This window comes from Mobula hypostoma, chromosome 6 (assembly GCF_963921235.1).
Source record: "Mobula hypostoma chromosome 6, sMobHyp1.1, whole genome shotgun sequence".
NCBI classification, from domain to species: domain Eukaryota; kingdom Metazoa; phylum Chordata; class Chondrichthyes; order Myliobatiformes; family Myliobatidae; genus Mobula; species Mobula hypostoma.
This window is the reverse complement of record NC_086102.1, coordinates 18,226,680-18,250,348: the sequence shown is the minus strand read 5'-3', so window position 1 is coordinate 18,250,348 and position 23,669 is coordinate 18,226,680. Positions and strand designations below refer to the sequence as shown.

General features: G+C 42.2%; 1 protein-coding gene across 3 annotated transcripts in view; it reads left to right on the top strand.

Moving 5' to 3' along the window:
- Positions 1–23,669, top strand: part of itsn1 (intersectin 1 (SH3 domain protein)) — a 241,208-nt gene that overhangs the window by 56,963 nt on the left and 160,576 nt on the right. For all 3 annotated transcript variants that reach the window (XM_063050322.1, XM_063050321.1, XM_063050323.1), the window contains exons 2-4: positions 5,372–5,431; positions 5,999–6,091; positions 21,011–21,074. In XM_063050322.1, the coding sequence (XP_062906392.1) occupies positions 5,404–5,431; positions 5,999–6,091; positions 21,011–21,074 (185 nt within the window). In that variant the 5' untranslated portion in view covers positions 5,372–5,403. The remainder of the gene's footprint in view (positions 1–5,371; positions 5,432–5,998; positions 6,092–21,010; positions 21,075–23,669) is intronic.

Here is a 23,669-nt window from a genome sequence, read left to right as displayed (position 1 = left end):
GATCGGACAAAGTCAGCATGGATTTGTGAAAGGAAAATCATGTCTGACGAATCTCATAGAATTTTTTGAGGATGTAACTAGTAGAGTGGATAGGGGAGAACCAGTGGATGTGGTATATTTGGATTTTCAAAAGGCTTTTGACAAGGTCCCACACAGGAGATTAGTGTGCAAACTTAAAGCACATGGTATTGGGGGTAAGGTATTGGTGTGGGTGGAGAATTGGTTAGCAGACAGGAAGCAAAGAGTGGGAATAAACGGGACCTTTTCAGAATGGCAGGCGGTGACTAGTGGGGTACCGCAAGGCTGTGCTGGGACCCCAGTTGTTTACAATATATATTAATGACTTGGATGAGGGAATTAAATGCAGCATCTCCAAGTTTGCGGATGACACGAAGCTGGGTGGCAGTGTTAGCAGTGAGGAGGATGCTAAGAGGATGCAGGGTGACTTGGATAGGTTGGGTGAGTGGGCAAACTCATGGCAGATGCAATTTAATGTGGATAAATGTGAAGTTATCCACTTTGGTGGCAAAAATAGGAAAACAGATTATTATCTGAATGGTGGCCGATTAGGAAAGGGGGAGGTGCAACGAGACCTGGGTGTCATTATACACAAGTCATTGAAAGTGGGCATGCAGGTACAGCAGGTGGTGAAAAAGGCGAATGGTATGCTGGCATTTATAGCGAGAGGATTCGAGTACAGGAGCAGGGAGGTACTACTGGAGTTGTACAAGGCCTTGGTGAGACCACACCTGGAGTGTTGTGTAGTTTTGGTCCCCTAATCTGAGGAAAGACATCTTTGCCATAGAGGGAGTACAAAGAAGGTTCACCAGATTGATTCCTGGGATGGCAGGACTTTCATATGAAGAAAGACTGGATGAACTGGGCTTGTACTCGTTGGAATTTAGAAGATTGAGGGGGGATCTGATTGAAACGTACAAGATCCTAAAGGGATTGGACAGGCTAGATGCAGGAAGATTGTTCCCGATGTTGGGGAAGTCCAGAACGAGGGGTCACAGTTTGAGGATGGAGGGGAAGCCTTTTAGGACCGAGATTAGGAAAAACTTCTTCACACAGAGTGGTGAATCTGTGGAATTCTCTGCCACAGCAAACTGTTGAGGCCAGTTCATTGGCTATGTTTAAGAGGGAGTTAGATGTGGCCCTTGTGGCTACAGGGGTCAGGGGGTATGGAGGGAAGGCTGGGGCGGGGTTCTGAGTTGGATGATCAGCCATGATCATAATAAATGGCGGTGCAGGCTCGAAAGGCCGAATGGCCTACTCCTGCACCTATTTTCTATGTTTCTATGTTTCTATCTCTGTTCTATATGGATAACGCTCTATTCTGAGGCTGTGTCCTCTGATCCTAGACTCGCCCATTATAGGAAACACATACTCCATGTTCACTTTATCTCGGCGTTTCAATTTTTGATAGATTCCAATGTGATTGCTCCTCATTCTTCTACATTCCAGAGGATACAGGCCCAGAGCCATCAAATACTTCTCATACATTAACTTTTTCATTCCCAGGATCATTCTTGTGAACCTCCTCTGGTCCCTCTCTAATACCAGCAAATCTTCATGTGCATGTAAAAGCCCAGGATTTCCACAATTCGTATATGTCCTGTTACCAAGTTTACATTTTGACTCTTCAGGGTATATGCTCTTGACCTGAATCTAGATTTTTGCATGTGCTAATCAAAAGATTCTATGATTACAGTACAGAAGAATTGATGATCTTCATATACTTTGGAGGTTGTCACGTACAAGGATTATTAATGATCTGTAAAATTTTGTAAGAATGTCAAGGAGAAAATAAACAAATGGATTGATAATGAGTGAATTTTAAGGATGGGTTAATCTTAGGATGAGCTAGCTGAGCATAAAATAAGAGAAATATTACTTTGCTGTATTTTTCTTGATTTCAATTTATCAGCTTCAAAAATTTGGAAGTTGGTTTGCTTTACTAAGCTCAGGATCTCAAAGCCCAATCACAAGTAAGAGAAAATCTGCAGATGCTGGAAATCCAAGCAACACACACAGAATACAGGAGGAACTAAGCAGGCCAAGTAGCATCTATGGAAAAGAGTACAGTCAACATTTCGGGCCGAGACCCTTCACCAGGACTCGATAAAAAGGATGAGGAGTCAGAGTAAGAAAGTTGGGGGAGGGGAGGAAGAACCACAAGGTGATGGGTGAAGTAAAGAGCTGGTAAGTTGATTGGTGACAGAGATACAGGGCTGGACAAAGGGGAATCTGATAGGAGAGGACAGAAGGCCATGGAAGAAAGAAAAGGAGGAGGAGCACCAGGGAGAGGTGATAGGCAGATAAGGAGATAAGATGAGAGAGGGGAATGGCGGATGGTGAAGGAGAGGGGGCATTCCAGAAGCTGGAGAAATCAATGTTCATGCCACCAGGTTGGAGGCTACTCAGACGGAATATAAGGTGTTACTCCTCCAACGTGAGTGTGGCCAAATTGCAACAGTAGAGGAGGCCATAGACTGGCATGTAAGACTGGGAATGGGAAGTGGGTTTAAAATGGGTGGCCACTGGGAGATGCGGTTTTCCTGGCAGGTAGAGCATAGGTGCTCAGTGAAGTGGTCTCCCAGTCTCCCAATCCCATTTTCCCACCTCCCCACCAGGGATAGAGTTCCTCTTATAACCATATAACAATTACAGCACGGAAACAGGCCATCTTGGCCCTTCTAGTCCATGCTGAACTCTTACTCTCACCTAGTCCCACCCATATCTGCACTCAGCCCATAACCCTCCATTCCTTTCCTGTCCGTATAGCTATCCAATTTAACTTTTAACGACAACATCGAACCTGCCTCAACCACTTCTGCTGGAAGCTCGTTCCACACAGCTACCACTCTCTGAGTAAAGAAGTTCCCCCTCATGTTACCCCTAAACTTTTGCCCTTTGGTCTCAACTCATGTCCTCTTGTTTGAATTTCCCCCACTCTCAATGGAAAAAGCCTATCCACGTCAACTCTATCTATCCCCCTCATAATTTTAAATACCTCTATCAAGTCCCCCCTCAACCTTCTACACTCCAAAGAATAGAGACCCAATTTGTTCAACCTTTCTCTGTAACTTAGGTGATGAAACCCAGGTAACATTCTAGTAAATCTTCTCTGTATTCTCTTAATTTTGTTGACATCTTTCCTATAATTCGGTGACCAGAACTGTACACGATACTCCAAATTTGTCCTTACCAATGCCTTGTACAATTTCAACATTACATCCCAACTCCTATACTCAATGCTCTGATTTATAAAGGCCAGCATACCAGAAGCTTTCTTCACCACCCAAATCACATGAGGTCCTCTTGTCCTCACCTACCACCCCACCTCTGCATCCAGCACATAATACTCTATAAATTCTGCCTTCTCCAGTGGGATCCCACCACCATCTACCATACACATCTTCTCCCCCCCCCCCCCAACACTTTCTGCTTTCTGCAGGGGTTGCTCCCTGTGTGACTCCTTTGTCCATTCATCCCTCCCCACAGATCTCCTTCCTGGCACGTATTATCCTTATTCTTGCAAGTGGGACAAGTTGCACACCTGCCTCGACACCTCCTCCCTCACTACCATTCAGGGTCCTAAACGGTCCTTCCAGGTGAGGTGACACTTCACCTGTGAGTCTGTTGGGCTGATTGATCTACTGTATCTGGTTTGCCTGGTATGGCCTCCTTTATATTGGTGACATCCAACCCAGATTAGGAGACTGCTTTGCCAAGCACCTACACGCTATCTGCCAGGAAAAGCAGGATCTCCCAGTGGCCACCCATTTTAATTCCATTTCCCATTCCCATAACGACATGTCCGTCTATGGCTTCCTTTACTGTTGCAATGAGGCCGCACTTGGGTTGGAGGAGCAACTCCTTGTTTTCCGTCTGGGTAGCCTCCAACCTGATGGTATGAATGTCGATCTCTCAAAGTTCCGGTAATGCCCCCTCTCACCATTTCCCATTGCCATTTCCCTCTCTCGACTTATCTCCTGTCCTGCTCATCACCTCCCTCTGGTGCTCCTCCCCCTTTCTTCCATGGCCTTTTGTCCTATCCTATCAGATTTCTCTTTCTCCAGCCCTGTATCTCTTTCACCAATTAACTTCCCAGTTTTTACTTTAACCCTTTGCCCCCCACACAGTTTCACCTCTCTCTTTGTGGTTTTTCTTCCCCTTCCCCCACTTTCTTACAGTGACTCCTCATCTTTTTCCAGTCCTGACGAAGGTCTTGACCCAAAACATCGACTGTACTCTTTTCTAGAAACGCTGCCTGGCCTGGTGAGGTCTTGAAGGCTTATCTGTTTGTTGTGAAATAAGCAACAATGACTTCACTCTGCATCTCCAATGACATTCAAGGCCTGAACAGCGGGCTGGCTGTTACAGATGTAATAATAAAGGCCTAGGTTAAGACAATGAACTAACCAATGGTTGCCTTGGTCTTGAGATCTACATGGGGGAACTGTTAGGAATACTTAATTCCATGCTTGTCAATGCCATTAACTAGTATGGGTGAGGCTCAGGAGGGCACCAGAACAGTGGCTGAAGAGGCAGAAAAGAGCAGCATTTGGCTGTGGCTGAGGAGGAAGGGCAGAAATTGGGGAACCCCATTGGAAACTGCAGTGGGTGGCAGGGAGCCATCCCTGCCACTGCTCTGCCACCAGATGTACCAGGGCTAAGGGAACAAAACATCAATGAGAGGTGGTCCCGGGCTGAATACCCTGCAGCGCAGCAATGCAAAGCAGGAAACAACATCTTCCTGTAAATCTCGTTGATGGGCATCTAATGAATTGGAAAACAGAAATGATATTGTATCTACAAACAGGCTCTGCTGGTTTGATTGCACCCATACCCAACCTTTCCAATACAACACGGCACTTAAATCAGTCAAACCTCGGCTCGTTCCTCACTCTGGGCCAAACAGATATGTCTTTTAAAAAGTATTATGGTTTTGGTTTTGAATGCAGCCAAAATGGTGATGGCTTGTCTCAATCATATAACTAGTCCTCTGTCTGCAGCCCATGATTGATACTAGTCCATCACCATATTCAGGAAATGCATAGCAATAGAAACTAAACATAACCTTTTGCAACTATTCGGCTTTTGTGGTTTGAATTTAGTTGTTGAGTTTTAATTAAAGAAAACCACAAGCCCAGTTAAGTCTTTTTTTAATTTCTGGCAGGCATGCAGAAACAAACATTGTATTTCACATGTGGTCTACTGGACAACTTGCAGTGCAGTGCAGCAACAGATTACAGCGCACTATTAGCTCGATATAATCTTGTGTGTGGTATTTCATTTAAGCAGTAGAATGGAAACATTATCTTCAGACTCAGCGTCTCAACTAAAAGTTACTAATCTCTTGCAGGAATCTGCTAATGACTTGAAATAAAAGGAAGCATGGCTCAGTTTCCAACAGCTTTTGCGGGTAAGTGCTGTGTACAATACCGTTTATTAATTGTTCTTAACTGAAATTTTACCTTCCAGGGATTTTGATTTTTACATAGCCTCAAGCCTTCCATGTAATAGGTGCAAGCAGGCGGAATAGGCGTTTTCCTCCAGCTGTTGCAGAAAAGTAAGATTAGAAGAATTAGACAGTAGTATTGTGCTGCTTTTAATATTAGATAATGCAGTTAAGCAGACAGCTGTTGCTTCTCTGAGATTTAGGAGGTAAATTCCTTACCTCCTTCCCATTTTGAAAATCTGAAACAAATTACTTCAATGTTAGTGTTTTACCCAAAATTGCTGGTATGTATGTAAACCCACTATTCCTACTTGAAGGTGTTCTAATATGGTCTCTTGCTGAAACAGAGCATCCGACAATAATACATTTTCATCACCCAGCCGGATGTTCTACTGATATGATGAGAAATACAATTTGAAATGCAGTGCAATTCTATAAGATTAAAAGACAATGGAAGATGTTTTGGTGAAATAGCTCTTGTTAAGAGGCCAATGGGATATTGTCTGAACTCCTTGTGTTCTTTTGAAACAGGGGGCCTGGATATCTGTGCCATTACAGTGGAAGAAAGAGCTAAGCATGACCAGCAGTTTCTTAGCATTAAACCAACTGGTGGAATGATTACTGGTGAGAACAAACTAAACCTATTTAAACATCGCTGGATAAAATATGAATTTTTTTTCCCTTTCTTTCTGATTATTTCTTCCTCAACAATTTAAACTCTGCTTTTGCTACTTGTACAAGTGTTCTTAAGATGTGAGGTGCCTAAATCAGGGGGTTCCCAACTTTTTAATGCCCTGAAGCAATACCACTCAGCAATGGGTCTGTGGACACCAGGTTGGGAACCCCTGGCCTAAATAAGTTTTGCAAAGGAGAGTTTGGCATTAGGGAAGTGCTTGGTGAGGGATGACTGAAGGAATTATTTAAGGAATTATTGAAAGCTCAAATGTGGTTATGGCACAGAGAACATAACATGTGGGATACCACGACTTAAAAGATTTTGCCAACATAGTTTAAAGGATTAGAGTAAGCAATGGTCAAAATAGTAAGAAGTGTCTATTCAGTTGCTGAGAAGGTAAAGGTTGCTTTTCTTGTATGGAAATTTCACTGGTTTGGATTTGTGACTGGTGTGAGAATTTTCAGGTTAAAGGCTTATACCTGTAATATGAAAATACACGAGCTCTTTTTATGGGTATCTATTATGATGGACCTTTCCATGACGAACTCTGCCACCTTCTTTAGAGATGATGCTTGGGCATGGCTAGTCCGGTGGTATTTTTAACACTGTAGTCCATCTCTCCTGATTGGTAAGTCCTCATCCAATCAGGTTTTCACTCCCCCACCTTGTTTACAATTGAATTCTAGGTCTTACTTAAAGAGACACCTTTGTCTTTGTTAAAATTCTTTTCCTCTAGTTTTATTTCAATGGCTTCCTTTACCAGGCAGTCCCAGAAGCCATTGGTGCAGCACAGTAGTCTTGTCCCATCAAAGTTAATCCTATGGCCATTGCGAATGCAGTGTTCTGCTACCACAGATTTCTCCAGGGAACCCAAACGAAAACACCTCCTGTGCTCCTTGATGCGGGTTTCCACTGTGCATCCTGTCTGACTGATATAAGCTGCTCCACATTCACAGGGAATCCTGTAAACACCAGCTGACCTGAGTCCCAGGTCATCTTTAGCCTGCATAGCCTGTGATTTGAGCTTCCTTACAAGTTTATGGATTGTATTAATTCGGTATTTCTTCGGAATCCTGGCAGTCCTTCCAGAAACCGTGCAAACATAGGGAAGATGAAACCAGTTGCTACTGGTTTCTCCTTGTTGTTAGGTTTCCTGGTTTCTCTGTTGGCCCTTTTAAGGGCTCGATTGATTTGCTTCACCTTGTAGCCATTCTGTAAGAACGTTGCACAGAATCATCTTATTTCCTTGGGGAGACTCTCTGGGTCCAAGGTAGTTTTTGCACGGTTAATCAAAGTAGAAGGAACAGTTGGTAGGCATGACGGTGGCTGTTATTCTTGAGGTACAAGTCCACGTTAGTGGGTTTCCAATAGATGCTATGTAAGAAGCGTCCATTTTCCGTCATATTAGAATATCCAAGAATGGGAGGCAACCATTTTTCTCCATCATTGAATGCAGATTCTGGATGGTCCTGCCTACACCAGCTAAGGTACCGGTGACCCCTGTTTCCATCCAGGGGGTCAGTGTGGACATGGTGGAGGATTACAATTACCTGGGGATACGAATTGACAATAAACTGGACTGGTCAAAGAACACTGAGGCTGTCTACATGAAGGGTCAGAGCCGTCTCTATTTCCTGAGGAGACTGAGATCCTTTAACATCTGCCGGACGATGCTGAGGATGTTCTACAAGTCTGTGGTGGCCAGTGCTATCATGTTTGCTGTTGTGTGCTGGGGCAGCAGGCTGAGGGTGGCAGACACCAACAGAATCAACAAACTCATTCGTAAGGCCAGTGATGTTGTGGGGATGGAACTGGACTCTCTGACGGTGGTGTCTGAAAAGAAGATGCTGTCTAAGTTGCATGCCATCTTGGTCAATGTCTCCCATCCACTACATAATGTACTGGGTGGGCACAGGAGTACATTCAGCCAGAGACTCATTCCACCGAGATGCAACACAGAGCGTCATAGGAAGTAATTCCTGCCTGTGGCCATCAAACTTTACAACTCCTCCCTTGGAGGGTCAGACCAATAGGCTGGTCCTGGACTTATTTCATAATTTACTGGCATAATTTACATATTACTATTTAACTATTTATGGTTCTATTACTATTTATTATTTATGGAGCAACTGTAATGAAAACCAATTTCCCCCGGGATTAATAAAGTATGACTATGACTATAGTTCTAAAGCAGGATCTCAGGGATTCAGTTGTTCGGATGACCTCGGCTTTATTGAAGAAATCTGGACTGCTAGCAGACATATGCAAGACACTTCGGCCTCGGGTAGTGGTGCCACCAAAACTTTATGGGCTCCCTGTGATACGTAAGGAGTGTTTCCCCCTGAGGCCTATCATCTGTAGGATAGATTCTCTGACTTACTACCTCGTTAAGCATTTAACGACTGTGCTTTCTCAGTTTTTTGGTGGCTATGAGCATCACATCACGAATTCAACCGACCTTTGAACCTGGAGGTTTCAATCTGGTCTCTCTGTTCGCAAGAATTCCCATTGAGGACAGCTTTGTCCTCCTGCAGTCAAGGTTTGATAACCATTGACCTTTTTGTACACACTCTTACATCAAAGTACTTCCTCTATAATGGGAGTTACTATGAACAAATTTACAGAGTGGCCATGCAATCGCCTTTGTCGCTGGCTATTGCTGATTTCTACATGGAGGACTCAAAGGAGAGGGCTGTAACTTGATCACCATTAGGCCCCAAATGCTTCAGATACATCAGTGATACCTTCGTAGTGTGGTCAGGTGGACTCCAGGCACTCCACGACCATTTGAAGAGCATACATCCAAACATTCAATATACGATGGAGAAGAATGAATGCCTCAGGTCCTGGACATTCTAATACAGTGGTGGCCTTGTACATGGTGTCTGTTGGAGACCCACTTGCGCAGACTTGTATCTCAATGATAACAGTCACCTCTCAACGTAGAGCAGTTCTTCCTACTTTGATTAACTGTGTGAAAACTATTTTGGACCCAGAGAGTCTCCCTGAAGAAGTAAGATGATTATGTGTGACGTTCCTACAGAATGGCTACAAGGCGAAGGAAATCAATCTGGCCATTAAAAGGACTGATAGAAAGGCCAGGAAATCTAACAACAAGGAGGAACCAGTTGCTACCACCTGTCTTCTCTATATTTGCATGGTTTCTGGAAGAATTACCAGGATCCTGAAGAAATACCAGATTAATACCATCCACAAACCCATAAGGAAGCTCAAGTCACAGCTTATATGAGTCAAAGATGACCTGGGACTCAGGTCAGCTGGTGTTTACAAGATTCCCTGTGAATGTGGGGCAGTGTATATTGGCCAGACGGGATGCACAGTGGAAACCTGCATCAAGGAGCACAGAAGGTGTATCTGTTTGAGTTACCCTGAGAAATCAATGGTAGCAGAACACTACATTCACAATGGCCATAGGATTGAGTTTGGCACTAAACTACTGTGCCACGCCAATAGCTTTTGGGACCACCTGGTAAAGGAAGCCATTGAAATACAACTGGAGGAAAAGAATTTTAACAAAGACGAAGGGTCTTGCTTTAAGTAAGAAACGGAATTCGATTGTGAACAAGATGGGAGAGTGGAAACCTGACTGGATGAAGACTAACCAATCAGGAGGGACAGGCTACAGGGGTATAAATACCACCAGACTAGACATGCCCATGCATCATCCCTGAAGAAGATGGCAGAGTTTGTCATCAAATACCCAGCTGGAAGCCCAAGAAGAGTTTATTCATCATATGCACTGGGAAGGCACTTGATCCTTTTTTCAATATGAAAATAGTTTTGGTATGTTAAACAGGATTTTATTTGGGATTCTGATATGGTAGGCAACATCTTCTGATAACCTTGCTGATGAATTTGTATTTTTGTTTTTCTGGGTTTTAAGTGCTGGTGCTGTTTGAAGGTTGGCTGAAACCTCGTAGCTTTTATGACAGGCTCAACTGGGCTGCATGAGGGAAATAGTGGGGAAGTATTCCAAATTCAATCTAGGACCTGGAGATGAGTTTAAAATCTTAAGTAACAGGTATAATTGTGATGTGAGAGGGAAAAGTTATAGGTTGTAACTGGAGTTCGCTTTTAACTTGTATTTATTTATATTTTTGGGTGTTTGTGCCATTGGGGGGGGGGAAAACAATGCCCATCCCTAATTGTTCTTTAAAGTAGTGGTAAGCCACGTAGAATCGCTGCATTGCTTCTAGGTGGGTTTCAGGATTTGCATTTGGCAATTTTGAAAGAATATCCTCCCATGTATTTTCTTTCCTGAAGCAAGCAGTAGAGGTGGAAGGTTTGCTCTAAATTTCCACGCACGCCTTCTGTGTCCAGTAGAGGTTGTGAGAGATGAAACCTGCATGTAAGCCTGGAGTTTGGATCCTGTCATCAGCTTATTTGGGGGCCGATACCCTAGATCAAATTGCAAAGGTCAATGGGAGCCTGGAATTTGAAGCCGGATGACTGAAGCCTGGAGACTGCAGGCACAGAAGCCTGTCTGGGGGTTGGAGGGCTGTCCGTGTGTAGCGGTGTGTGGGGGGGGGGGAAGGGACTTGTTTTGCTGCTTGCTGAGTTATGTTTTGTTGCTTTCTGTGCTGTTCTGCTGAGCATTGTGGGCCTGCTGTGTTGGCGCTGGAGTGTGTGGCAACACTTGTAGGCTGCCCCCAGCACATCCTTGGGATGTGTTGGTTGTTAATGCAAACAATGCATTTCGCTGTACGTTTCAATGTACATGTGATAAATAAATTTGAATTTGGGTTTAGAGGGTGTTTTCAGAAGAGTGTCGATGAGTAATAGCATTTCATTCCTTTGGTGGAACACAGTGCAGGCAGGTGAATGTCGTGCTTCTGTGTTATAACAAGTCAGTGAAGACCATAGTAGGACATATGTTTAACGTCCATGAAGTACGATTTCCTGAAAAATGCATGATTTTGAAAAAATCTTGGTTTGTATCATTGTCTTGTACCAGAGCAAAAGAAATGGGGATGACTTTGCATATGGTATAGTTGACTTGCAGCAGCATAGATAAGAAATGAGGCTTAGTGCTATCAGTCGTGTTGAGTTAACATGAGCAATAAAGTGGAGAAGATAGAATTCTATGGTGTTCGAAATTGAAAGCACTCTTATAAAAGGAGTTTGAAAATTATTAGCAACTTTACCTTTTTAGTGCCAAACAAATTAATTAGGGTTTTTAGTTCTGCTGTATTTTCATCTTGATTTAATTAATTACCTCCCCACACTGGATTTGGCTTCTTTTCAAAATGGACAAAACAAGTAGAATCAAAGGCCGACTTTTCACTAAAATAACAACCATTGTAATTTCACACAAGTTTGTCAATGGCTTCCTTTCATCAGATTTTTGCTTTCTTTCCAGCTTGCTGAAAACTGCACTGTGTTGATGACTACTAAAATGTCACATGCAAGTTGATGCCATCTTAACCTCGAGTTTGCTTTTATTTGCTGTAAGCACGGCACTTAAAGCTCAAGTGTTGCAAAGCTCTTCAATTTAAGATTTATTTTTTATGTAATTGGTGTAATCCCGGAATCTACATAAAATGTATTCAATCTCAAACAAAATTACAACTACAAGTAGTAACTACTTTGAGGCAATTTGTTCCTTGGTCTTCAATTCTAGCAACATCATTGTTTAACTTGCTGTCTTTGTTCCTTGTCAATCAATGTAAAAGTGTGTTCAGTGTCATCACATAGGATAACAATCAAATGTACAAAATTCTGCATGTTAATAACAATCTAATTTCCTGTTAAAACATATAACAGAATTTTGTTACAATTTTTCTATTGCTTGATATTGGTTTATTTACTCTTAATTTTTAACATAGAGCAGTGCAGTTCAGTACAGGCCCTTTGGCCCATCTAGTCCATGCCATAACCATTTAAACTGCCTCCTCCCATCTACTTGTACTCGGACCATGGCCGTCCATACCCCTACTATCTATGTACCTCTCCAAACTTCTCTTAAATGTTGAAACCAAGCTTGCATGCACCACTTGTGCTGACAGCTCATTCCACGCTCTCATGGTCCTCTGAGTGAAGACATTTCCCTTCATGTTCCCCTTAAACTTCTCACCTGTCAGCCTTAACCCATGACCTTAGGTTGTAGTCTTACCCAACCTCAGTGGAAAAAGCCAGCTTACATTTACCCTGTCTATACCCCTTATAATTTTGTATAGCTCTATCAAATCTCCTCTCAATCTTTTATGTTCTAAAGAATACAGTCCTAACCTATCAATCTTTCCCTATAACTCAGGTCCTCTAGACCTGGCAACATCCTTGTAAATCTTTACACCACTGTCTTTCAACGAATTATGGTCTTGTATTCCTCAGATCCCTTTGTTCTACCACACTTCTTAGTACCCTACTGTTCACTGTGTAAGACCTAACCTGGTTTGTCCTACCACAGTGCAAAACCTCGCACTTGTCTGCATTAAATTCCATCTGCCATTTTTCAGCCAATTTTTCCAGCTGATGGAGATCCCTCTGCAAGCCATGATGGCCTTCCTTGCTGTCTACGACACCACCAATCTTAGTGTCATTTGCAAATTTGCTGAAACAATTAACCACATTATCATTGATTATAAATGGGAAACAACAAAGGACCCAGTACCGATACTTGCGGCACACTAGTCACAGGCCTCCGGTTAGAGAGGCAACCACCTACTACCATTTCTCTGGCAAAGCCGATATCTAATCCAATTTACAGCTTCATCATCCTGAATACCAACTGACTGGACCTTCTTGACCAGCCTCCCATGCAGGACCTTGTCAACTGTTGTCCCTGGAGACAACGTCCACTGCCTTCCCTTCATCCACTTTCCTGGTAATTCCCTTGAAAAACTCTATAAGATTAGTTAGACAGAACCTACCATGCATGAAGCCATGCTGACTATCCTTAATCAGTCCATGTCTGTCCAAAATATTTAGATACCTGGTCCCTCAGAATACCTTACAGTAACTTTCCCACAACTGACGTCAGACTCACTGGCTTATAATTTCCTGGTTTATAGTAAGAGCCTTTTTTTTTAAACAGCAGAGCAGCATTGGCTGTCCTCCAATCCTCTGGTACCTCCCCTGTTGCTAAGGATGAATTAAGTGTCTCTGCTAGGGCCCCGGCAATTTCTGCACTTGTCTCCTACTGTGTCCAAGGGAACATCTTGTCAGGCCCTGGGGATTTATGCACCCTGATTTGTCTCAGGGTAGCAAACACCTCCTCCGCTGTAATCTGTACAGGATCCATGAAGTTGATGCCATTTTGCCACTTTTGTAGGCTCTTTATCCATTTCCTGAGTAAATACAGAAACAAAAAACTTGCTTAAGATCTCCCCCAACTGTTTTGTCTCCATTGTTATCAGTCTAGTCTTCTAGGGGACCAGTTTTGTCCCTTGCGATTCTTTTGCTCTTAATGTATCTGTAGGATCCCTTAGGATTCTCCTTCACCTTGTCTGCTAGAGCAACTTTATGCTGTCTTGTAGACTTCCTGATTTCTTAAGTGTTCTTTTGCACTTCTTGTACTCCATAAGCACCTCATTTGTTCCTGCCTGCCGATACTTGCTATGCACCTCCTTTTTTTTCCCCTCTTAACCAGGGCCTCAATATCTCTTGAAAACTAAGATCCCCTACTTTTGTTACATTTCTTCTCCTTTTATTCTGATGGCCACATAAAACTTTGTACCGTCAACATTTTGTTTTTGAAGACCTCCCACTTACCAAATACACCTTTGCCAGAAAACAGCCTGTCCCAATCCACACTTCTGACACCATGATAATTGGCCTTTCTCCAATTTAGAATCTTAACCCATGGACCACACCTATCTTTTTGCATATTTACTTTGAAACTGACATCGTGCTGACCTATTACCATACTCAAAGATCAATGTAATACTTCCCTCCCATGTTGCCCTCCACTTTTTCTTCCATCCATGGACCTATCTAAGAGTCTCTTAAATGTCACTGATGTACCTGCCTCTACCATCACCCCTGGCAGCACATTTCAAGCACCCCCCACTCGTGTAAAAAGAAAATATTAAAAAATCTTCCTCTGACATCCCCCACCCCCACACTTTTCTCCAGTCACCTTAAAATTGTGCCCTCTTATATTGGCCATTTCCACCATGGAAAATGTCTCTGTCTGTCCACTCTAATTATGCCTCTTATCATCTGGTGCATCTTTATCAAGCCACCTCTCGTACTCCTTCACTCCAAAGAGAAAAGCCCTAGCTCACCCAACCTTTCCTTATGACATGCTCTCTATTATAGGCCGCATCTGGTAAATCTCCTCTGCACCCCCTCTAAAGCTTTACTTGAAATTTTTTGTACAGAGATTTCAGCTTGAGTTTATAGTTAATATTTTTGGTTAATTGTCATGCCTGTAATCCTTAAAAGAAAAGATTTTAAAGATATCCGTGGAGTTGTGCTCCAATTTTGGTGTTAGTCCACTTGGTGCTTTGTAAGAATTGCGATGACATTTAGATATTTTTTCCTCCTTTGTCAGATCTAAAAGTAGATTTCTTTTCTTTCTGACTGCCTGGATCTTAAATAAGAAAACACCATTATGGCATTCGACCTTATTAATTGCTGTGATTACTCTGCTGAAATACTTAATACTGATTGCAATCTCATCCTGTTCTCTTTATATTCAAATTTTCTGTTTTAAAATGTTGCAAAATTAGAAGTGCAGTTTTCCAAGATTTTTAAAAATCCATTTCCTGTTTGGCGTGGCTCAGTCCTGTGCTCCCTTGAGAATCAAAGAAATGCTGGAACTGTTATAGCGTGGGAGGCCTATTTGCTCTGCCAGGTCCCAGAGACTTAGCAATATGCATTATTGTTTATGTGCTTTTCCAATTGCGTCTTGAGGGCAACAAAACAGAAATACTCAAAGAACTAAGCCTGTCAAGCAGTATTTGCGGAAGGAGAAACCAATCAATATTTTGGGCCCATGACCCCTCTCAGAATGGGTGGAAGGTTTACAGTTCTCAAAGCAGAGTTGGGCAGGAAGATTAGATTAGAATCAACTTTATTGTCATTATGCCGACTAAAGATACAAAGCCAATGAAATGCAATTAGCATCTGACCAGAAGTGCAAAAGAATAGTATTATTTACAAAATAACGGCAAATAAAAAGTAAGTACTACAGCATACAAATATAAAAGTACTGAGACAGTCCAATATGGGTGCAATACTGCTTAGTGCTGTGATGTGAGGTTCAGCAGGGTCACAGTCTCAGGGAAGAAGCTCTTCCTGTGCCTGCTGGTGCGGGAGCGGAGGCTCCTGTAGTGCCTACAGGATGGGAGGAGAGTAAAAAGTCCATGGTTAGGGTGAGATGCATCCTTGATAGTGCCTTTCGTCCTGCCCAGGCAGTGTTTATGGTAGATGTTCTCAATGGTGGGCAATTGGGTGTTGATAATCCGCTGGGCAGTTTTCACCACCTGCTGGAATGCTTTGCGGTCCGATATGGGACAATTGCCATACCACACTGAGATGCAGTTGGTGAGTATGCTCTCAATGGTACAGTGGTTAAAGTCCGTCTGTATCCTGGGACAGAAGTGAGCTTTCTTGATGCTCTGCAGGAAATAAAGGCGCTGTTGCACCCTTTTGATCAGGATGGAGGAGTTCAGGGACCAGGTAAGATCATCGGAAATGTGGACACCAAGGAATTTGAAGCTTGATACACGCTCCACTACAACTCCGTTGATGTAGATGGGGACATGAGTGTGGCTCCTAGCGTGCCTGAAGTCCACAATGATCTCCTTGGTCTTCTGGGTGTTGAGGGCCAGGTTGTTGTTGGCACACCATGCGGCCAGGTGCTGGACCTCATCCCTGTAGGCCGTCTCATCATCCCCTCTGATCAGGCCAACCACCGTGGTGTTGTCTGCGAATTTGATTATAGAGTTAGAACCGTGTACAGGAACGCAGTCGTGGGTGAAAAGGGAGTACGGAAGGGGGCTCAGCACACAGCCTTGAGGTGTAAACCAAAAAAAAATCATATAGAGCAACACACACAAAATGCCAGAGGAATTTGGGACTGGAAAGGAAGGTGGGACAAACCAAAATGAGGTGGTAGGAGGAGGGAAGGAGGACAAGCTGGAAAGTGATAGGTGAAGCCAGATGGGTGGGGAATTTAAGTAAGAAGCTGGAAGGTGATAGATTATGTGCAGTGCCATAAGACTTGGGCAGTTATGGTCTCGTGACCATAATTGTTCTTGGCAAATTCTTCTTAGCAATGTCTTTACAAGTCAGGTGACCCCAATCCTTCTCGATACTCTTCAGAGATTGTCTGCTTGGCGTCAGTGGTTGCATAACCATGACTTGTGATATACACCAGTTGACCATCCACCACCTGCTCCCATGTGACCCTGATCCGTGGGGCTAAGCAGATGCTACACCTTGCCCAAGGCTAGTGGAAGGCAAGGAGTGCCTTACGCTTCCTTTGGTAGACTTATTTACACCCCACCGCCCAAGGCGATAGGTGATGAAGGTAAAAAAGGCTGGAGAAGAAGAACTCTGTTAGGTGAGGAGAGTGGACCGTGGGGGGAAAGGAAGGAGAAAGGGCACCTGGAGAAGGTGATAGGTGAGGAGAAGAGATGAAGTAAGAGGGGAGGCAGAGTGGGGAATGCAAGAAGATGGAACGGGGAGAGAATACTACTGGAAGTAAGAGCAATCTAAGTTCATGCCATTAGGTTGGAGGCTACCCAGATGGGATATTTGTTGTTTCTCCAAGCTGAGGAACAGCTTATGGCAGTAGAGGAAGTCATAGAACAACATGTTGGGATATGAACGGGGATTGGAATTAAAATGGTTGGCCACAAGGACATCTTGTTTTTTGCAGATGAGTGAAGGTGCTCGTTGGGTCTCGCCAATGTAGAGGAGGCCGCATTAGGAATACAGGATACTGTGGATGACCCCAACAGATTCGCAGGTGAAGTGTTGCCTCACCTGGGAGGACTGTTTGGGTCCCTGAATGGAGGTGAGGGAAGAGGTGAATGGGCAGGTGTAACACTTCTGCCACTTGCAGGGATATGTGCCAGGAGGGACAAACGAACAAGGGAATCACAGGGAGAGATCCCTGCGGAAAGCAGAGAGTGATGAGGAGGTAAAGATGTTTTTGCCAAGTGGCTGAGGAAGTGGTGCAAGGGGCAGGGTTTCAAATTTCTGAATCATTGGGATCTCTTCTGGGGAATGTATGATCTTTACAAAAAGGACAGGTTACTCCTAAACCCCAGGGGAGCCAATATCCTTGTGGGTAGGTTTGTTAGCGGTGTTGGGGAAGGTATTTGTTAGGGGATGAGTGGGCACTGGAGTGATAGGGCTGAAGATGGGGCAGTTATAATCCAAGTTGATACTGTGTGTCGTGAAACTAAAGAAAGACATGCAGAAATGCTTGTGAAATATGGGGACAATCGAAAAAGGTGACAAGTACAGTACTGGAAGTCTTATACTTGACTGCACACAGTATATGGAATAAAGTAGATCTTGTAGCGCAGTTTGAGATTGGCATGTATAACATTGTGCGCATCACTGAGTCGTGTCTAAAAGAAGATCGTATTTGGGAACCTGATATCCAAAGAACAGTCTATACCTGCCATTTTAACAAAAGGCCAGACAGGTTGGCAGAGGGGGTGGGTAGGCTCTTGTGGTTTTAAAAAAATGAAATCAAATCCTTAGAAAGAGGCGACATAGGATTGGAAGATGTTGAATCCTTGTGTGTAGACTTAAGGAACAGCAAATGGAAAAACTTCCTTAATGGGAGTTGTATACAGGCCTCTGAACAGTAGCCAGGATGTGGAATATAAATGTAGTCACGTGGAACTTCAATATGCAGGTAGATTGGGAAAATCATGTTGGTGCTGGATCCCAAGAGAGGGAATTTCTGCAATGCCTTTTAGAGCAGCTTGTGTTTGAGCCCACCAGAAAAAAGGCATTTCTGGGTTGGGTGTTGTGTAATGAACCATATTTGATCAGGGAGCTTAAGGTAAAGGAACCCTCAGGAAGAGGAGATGATATTTTAGAATTCACTCTGCAGTTTGAGAGGGAAAAGCTAAAGTATGTATCAATATAGTCAGATGTATCAATATTACAGTGGAGTGAAGGGAATTACAGAGACATGTTAGAGGAGCTGGCCAAAGTTAATTGGAAGGGGGCACTAGCAGGGGTGACCTAGAACAGCAATGGCTAGAGTTTTAGAAGGTGCAGGATAGATTAAACCCGAAGGTGAACTATTGCAAAGGGAGAATGAGGCAATTGTGGCTAACAAGGGAAGTCAAAGACAGCATGAAAGGAAAAAGGAAAGCATGTAATGCAGCAAAAATTAGTAGAATATTAGAGGATTGGGAAGTTTTTAAAAACAAGCAGAAAGCATCTAAAAAGCCATAAAGATTAAATATGAAGGTAGTCCAAAGTCCCGCAGTCCAAAGACATACCAGGTAGGTAAATTGATTATTGCATTGTTCCCATGGTTAAGTTGGGGTAAAATCAGTGTTGCTGGGATAGCATGGCTTGAAGAGCCAGAAGCGACTCTGTGCTCTATCACTAAATAAAATGAAGCTAAAAATGGGATTGAGGGGGGATCATAAATCAGCCATGATGGAATAGCAAAGCAGAGAGCAGACTCAATGGGTCGAATGGCCTAATTCTACTCCCATATTTTATGATCCTCTGGCTTGTAAATTGGTTTTACAGGGTAGTTGTATGTGGTATCTTTTTTTTCGACGTGCATTCTCTCACTTGTGGAAAGTGGAGGCAGAGAGATCAAGTAAAGGAAACTATCTCCCCCTTGCACTAAACAAATAAAAATTCACAGGCTCAGTTGCCAGCAGGGTCACACTCTAGAAGTATGAGCTCAAACTTGCAATATAGAAATGAGAACAGATTGTTTTGCCGAGACAATAGTGAATTTGTAGAATACCCAATTTGGATATTAAAGGAAATTGAGGGACATGGAGTTAGTACAGTTGCTATGTTTAAAAGTCATTTGGACAGATATGAATAGGAAGGCTTTAGAGTTTTATGGGCCAAATGCAGACAAATGGGACTAGCTCAAAGAGGCACCCTGATTGGCACAGTTAATTGGGCCAAAGGAGCATTTTCCTGTGTCTGATAGTTTAGCTCCATGATTAAGTTCTACTGAGATAACAGATGAACTGTGATCTAATCAAATGGTGAGGAGGTGTGAGGGAACCTTTTAGCCGTATTCCTTTTCTCATAGGCTGTTCCTTGTTGGTAATCTTGTTCTTCCTCTCCATATTGATTGAGTGTAGTTGTTGCTTTGCACTCTAATGACTCTAGGTTTTAATGTTTCGTCATTTGCGATTTGAGCTTTTGTCCTGCCAGATCCTTTTGAACATGGGTGTTTTGTAACAGAGATGTGGATGGTGAATAGACCAATCGAGCTCTACTGCACAGAAACAGTCCCATTGACCCATCTTGTCCATGCTGAACCATTACTCTACCTAGTCTTTCGGCCCGCACCTGCACCTTGGCCCTCCCACCCATGTACCTAAGTAAACTTCTAAATCTTGCAAGTGAACCCACATCCATCACCTCTGCTGGCAGCTTGTTCCACACTCGCACCACGTACCCCCTCATGTACCCCTTAAAATGTCACCTTTCATCCTTAACCCATAACCTTTCGTTCCAGCTCACCTAACATCTGGAAGAAGTCTGCTTGCACATACCTAATCTGGACTCCTCAAATTTTGTGTACCTCTATCAAATCTCCCCTCTTTCTCCTGTGCTCAAGAGGAAAAAAAGTTCCTAACTTATTCAACCTTTCTCCATAACATAGGTCCTCAAGTTCCAGCAACATCCTTGTAAATAATCTCAGTACTTTCCTATCTTGATCTCTTTCCTGTAGGTCAGTGACCAGAACTACACAATGTTTGCTTTTTAAGGTGATTTTAATTCTCCTTCGAAACAAAAGTGATGGCAGCTGAGTAATGTTGTTTAATATAGTGATTTTTGAACTTATCAATTTTCAAACAGTTATGGGTTAGAATGGAAATTATTTAGTTTAATGGTTGTGGCTATTTTCTGCACCTCATTTAACTGATGCATTAATAAAGGGATAAAACTGTTTCAGTAGGAATTCCTTTTCTTAAGAGAGAACTCACAACTCGGCTTCTTAAAGACGCATTTTCTTTAATGATTTGGAAATCATGTCTGCACATAAAGTGGTGAGAGTAATTGAATATAAAATAATTGAAACACAAAATATTCCAAAACAATGATTGAAAAACATGTAGAGGGAATGCAAAAAAGGAAAAGCATATAGGCGGGTGCGAATGTAGAGCAGAGGCAGCAAAAGGCAAACAACATAAGGGGTTGTTAAAGCAGCTAAGTTAATGAAAGGATGAGGAAAATGAGACATTCCACCCCAGATGCTCAAGTATATGATTAAAGAAATAACAATTTTTTTTTCCCCAGACATGTTTCGGCATATCAACTTGTACTTCAAAATGAAAATAATTTGCTGCTGTGAAATGCCTCATTCTGAAAATGAGCATTTTGAGATAGTCCAGTGTCTTTTGTCGTGTAGGCTTGCAGAAATTTATTATTGTCTGCATATTGTAGTATGGAAATTGGCCAACAGATTCAACAAGCCAATATTAATGACTCATGCTTTACTCACTTTACTCATGCTGCCTGAACATGTTGTTACATTGTGATTCCGTTAGCTTGTATCAGTGCAAGGCCCTTGTTGAAGTCATAAATGATCCAAGTTCTTGCCAGTACTAAATCTATTAAATTCCTTTGTCGTGAAATCATATTTATGATTGATTTATATTATCTGTGGAAGTGAAATGTCTGATATAAATATATAAATTGAGTCATTTTACTCTTGCATTTAGGTGATCAGGCACGAAATTTCTTTCTTCAGTCTGGATTGCCTCCACCTGTTCTTGCACAGATATGGTAAGTCCATTTGTTTCCTAAAATTATGTATTTAAGCAAAAGAATTGTTTTGATTTAGCAATGAAAGAGCACTATGCTTTGAACGAGGTGCCTAGAACTTAAGAATGCAGTTTATTATCACTGACTTATGACATGAGGTTTATTGTTTTGCAGCAGCAGTACAATGCAAAGACATAGAATTACCATAAATTATAAAAATACTGCAAAATGGTGTTTATGCACCATTCAGAATTCTGGTGGAGGCAAATAAGCTGTTTGAGTTGTTGATTATGGGTCTTCAGGCTTCTGTACCTCCTCTTCGATGGTACTGTAGTAATGGCATCAGAGCAGGTCCTGAATGGTGAAGGTGTTTAGTGGCAGATGCTGTCTTTTGGAGGCATAACATTTAAAGGGAAACTGCAGGTTGCATATTACAGAAATAACAGTTCAAAAGATGAATATCTAATAGTTTTATGAGTTGTCTGCAAAACATCACTATATATCACCAGCACTGTCTTGGTTGTAGACTGAAAAGTTACAGAGAGTGGTGGATACAGCTCACTCCATCGTAGACAAAGCCCTCGCCACCATTAAGTACATTTACAAGGAGCACTGCCATCAAGTGTTATCCACCATCGAGAACCTCCACCATCCAGGCCATGTTCACTTCTTGCTACTGCCATTGGGCAGGAGGTACAGAAGCCAAAGGCCCCACACCATGAGGTTCAGGAACAGTTATTACCCTACAACCATCAGGCTTTGAACTGGAGTGGATAATTTCACTTGCCTCAACTCTGAACTGATTCTACAACCTATGGACTCACCTACAACATCCTTACTTGTTCTTAGTGTTATTTATTTTTTACTTGCACAATTTGTTTTGCTTTGTACATTGGTTGTCAGTCATTGTTGATGTATAGTTTTTCGTAAATTCTGGGTACTTCTTATTTTCCTGTAAGTATCTGCAAGAAAATGAACTTCAAAGTTGTATATGGTAGCATATAGGTATGATAATAAATTTACTCTGACTTTGACATATCTTGAAGATGTCCTCAATGATGGTGAGTGCTGTCCCTTCAATTGGAGCTGGCTGAGTACACTTTTGCCTTTTAAGTATATTAGTTGCTTTTTAGTTGACAAGCTGACATACAATTATTATTATTTTCAAATTATTATTTTGTTTGGAAATACAATTTGCATTGAGAGTGGGGTGATTTAGAATTGAAGTGTGTAGGAATTTCTCAGGGGCTGATGATTCTCTGGAATTGTATTCCCAAATGCTGTGGAGGCTAGACACAGGTACTATCTAAAGGGATGATTATAGATTTTTGAAAAACCAGGGAATTGAGAGTTGTGAAGATGATGGCGCCAGAGAACAATGCGACCAAAGGTGATTTTCTTCAGACAGTTCATGAAACAACTTATTTTACTACTTCTTTCAAATATGATTCAATGACTGTTTCAATTACTTTGTGGTTTGTTGTTTTTTATTCTGTGTTTTTTGCTTGTTTTATTGTGTTTGTGCAATTTGTTTTTTTTTATGGGCTGGGTGTTTGATGTTTTCTTTGAACGGATTCCGTGGTGTTCCTTTGTTTCGTGGCTGTGGAAAGACGAATCTCAGGGTTGTATACTGCGTACATACTTTCATAATAAGTGTACTTCAAATCTTTAATGCAATCAAGCGAAAAATGATACTTGACATATTTGTCGATTCTCCCCAGGATATTATTGAGTGTTGGAATGCCCTGCAATTGCTTCTGTTTTGTGTTTTATATGCAAGTCATCATACCAATCAACAAATCTACAATAGAGCCCACTTCAGTGAAGATTTGTGTCAAACATGTCATTGCTCAACAACTTTTCTTTGTCTATCTCACCACATTATTGCAGAATGTTTTTAAAAAATTGCCCTTTTTTTGTTTTCATGAAAGTAATCTTCAAATCACAATAGGAAACTGATCCGCCTACAGGGTCAATAGTGATGCAATAGTACACTAATAATACTTGTGCATACTTGGAGGTCAAGCTCCAAAACCTCATTGGCGTACTCCAACACACACCTGAAGGTGGGTATTAAATTCAACATTCATAATGGAGACGGTCTTCTCTGCACATCTGCCTGTACTGCACCACACTGTCCTCCAGCAATAAGTCTTCACTCCAAGGTCCTGTTAAACATAGTCCTCTTGCCTTATCTCCAAAGGCATCCCTTATGAAGTAAGACATCATTGATGAAATTTGCTACCACTTTCAGTGCCTTAGTTGAGAAAAAGGGTATTTAAAGATCAGTATCACGACTTTGACATAAAACTAGTGATCTACTAGGTAGTTGTGATCTGTGGTTTATTTCCCCATCTGTGCTATCCACTATAGACATATTGTTCAACAGTGTAATTTGTTTCTGTGGTTGCTGAACAGGATGAATAACTCGAGGTTGTTTAGTTATAAATTGCAGTTCCCAAGAAAGCTCTGAGAATCTATTGGGATTCTTAGTGGCTGCATTACTAGGAACACATGTACACCTTGCTACTGTAAATACCTAATTAGCCAATCATATGGAAGCAACTCAATACATAAAAGCATGCAGGCATGGTCAAGAGGTTCATTTGTTGTACA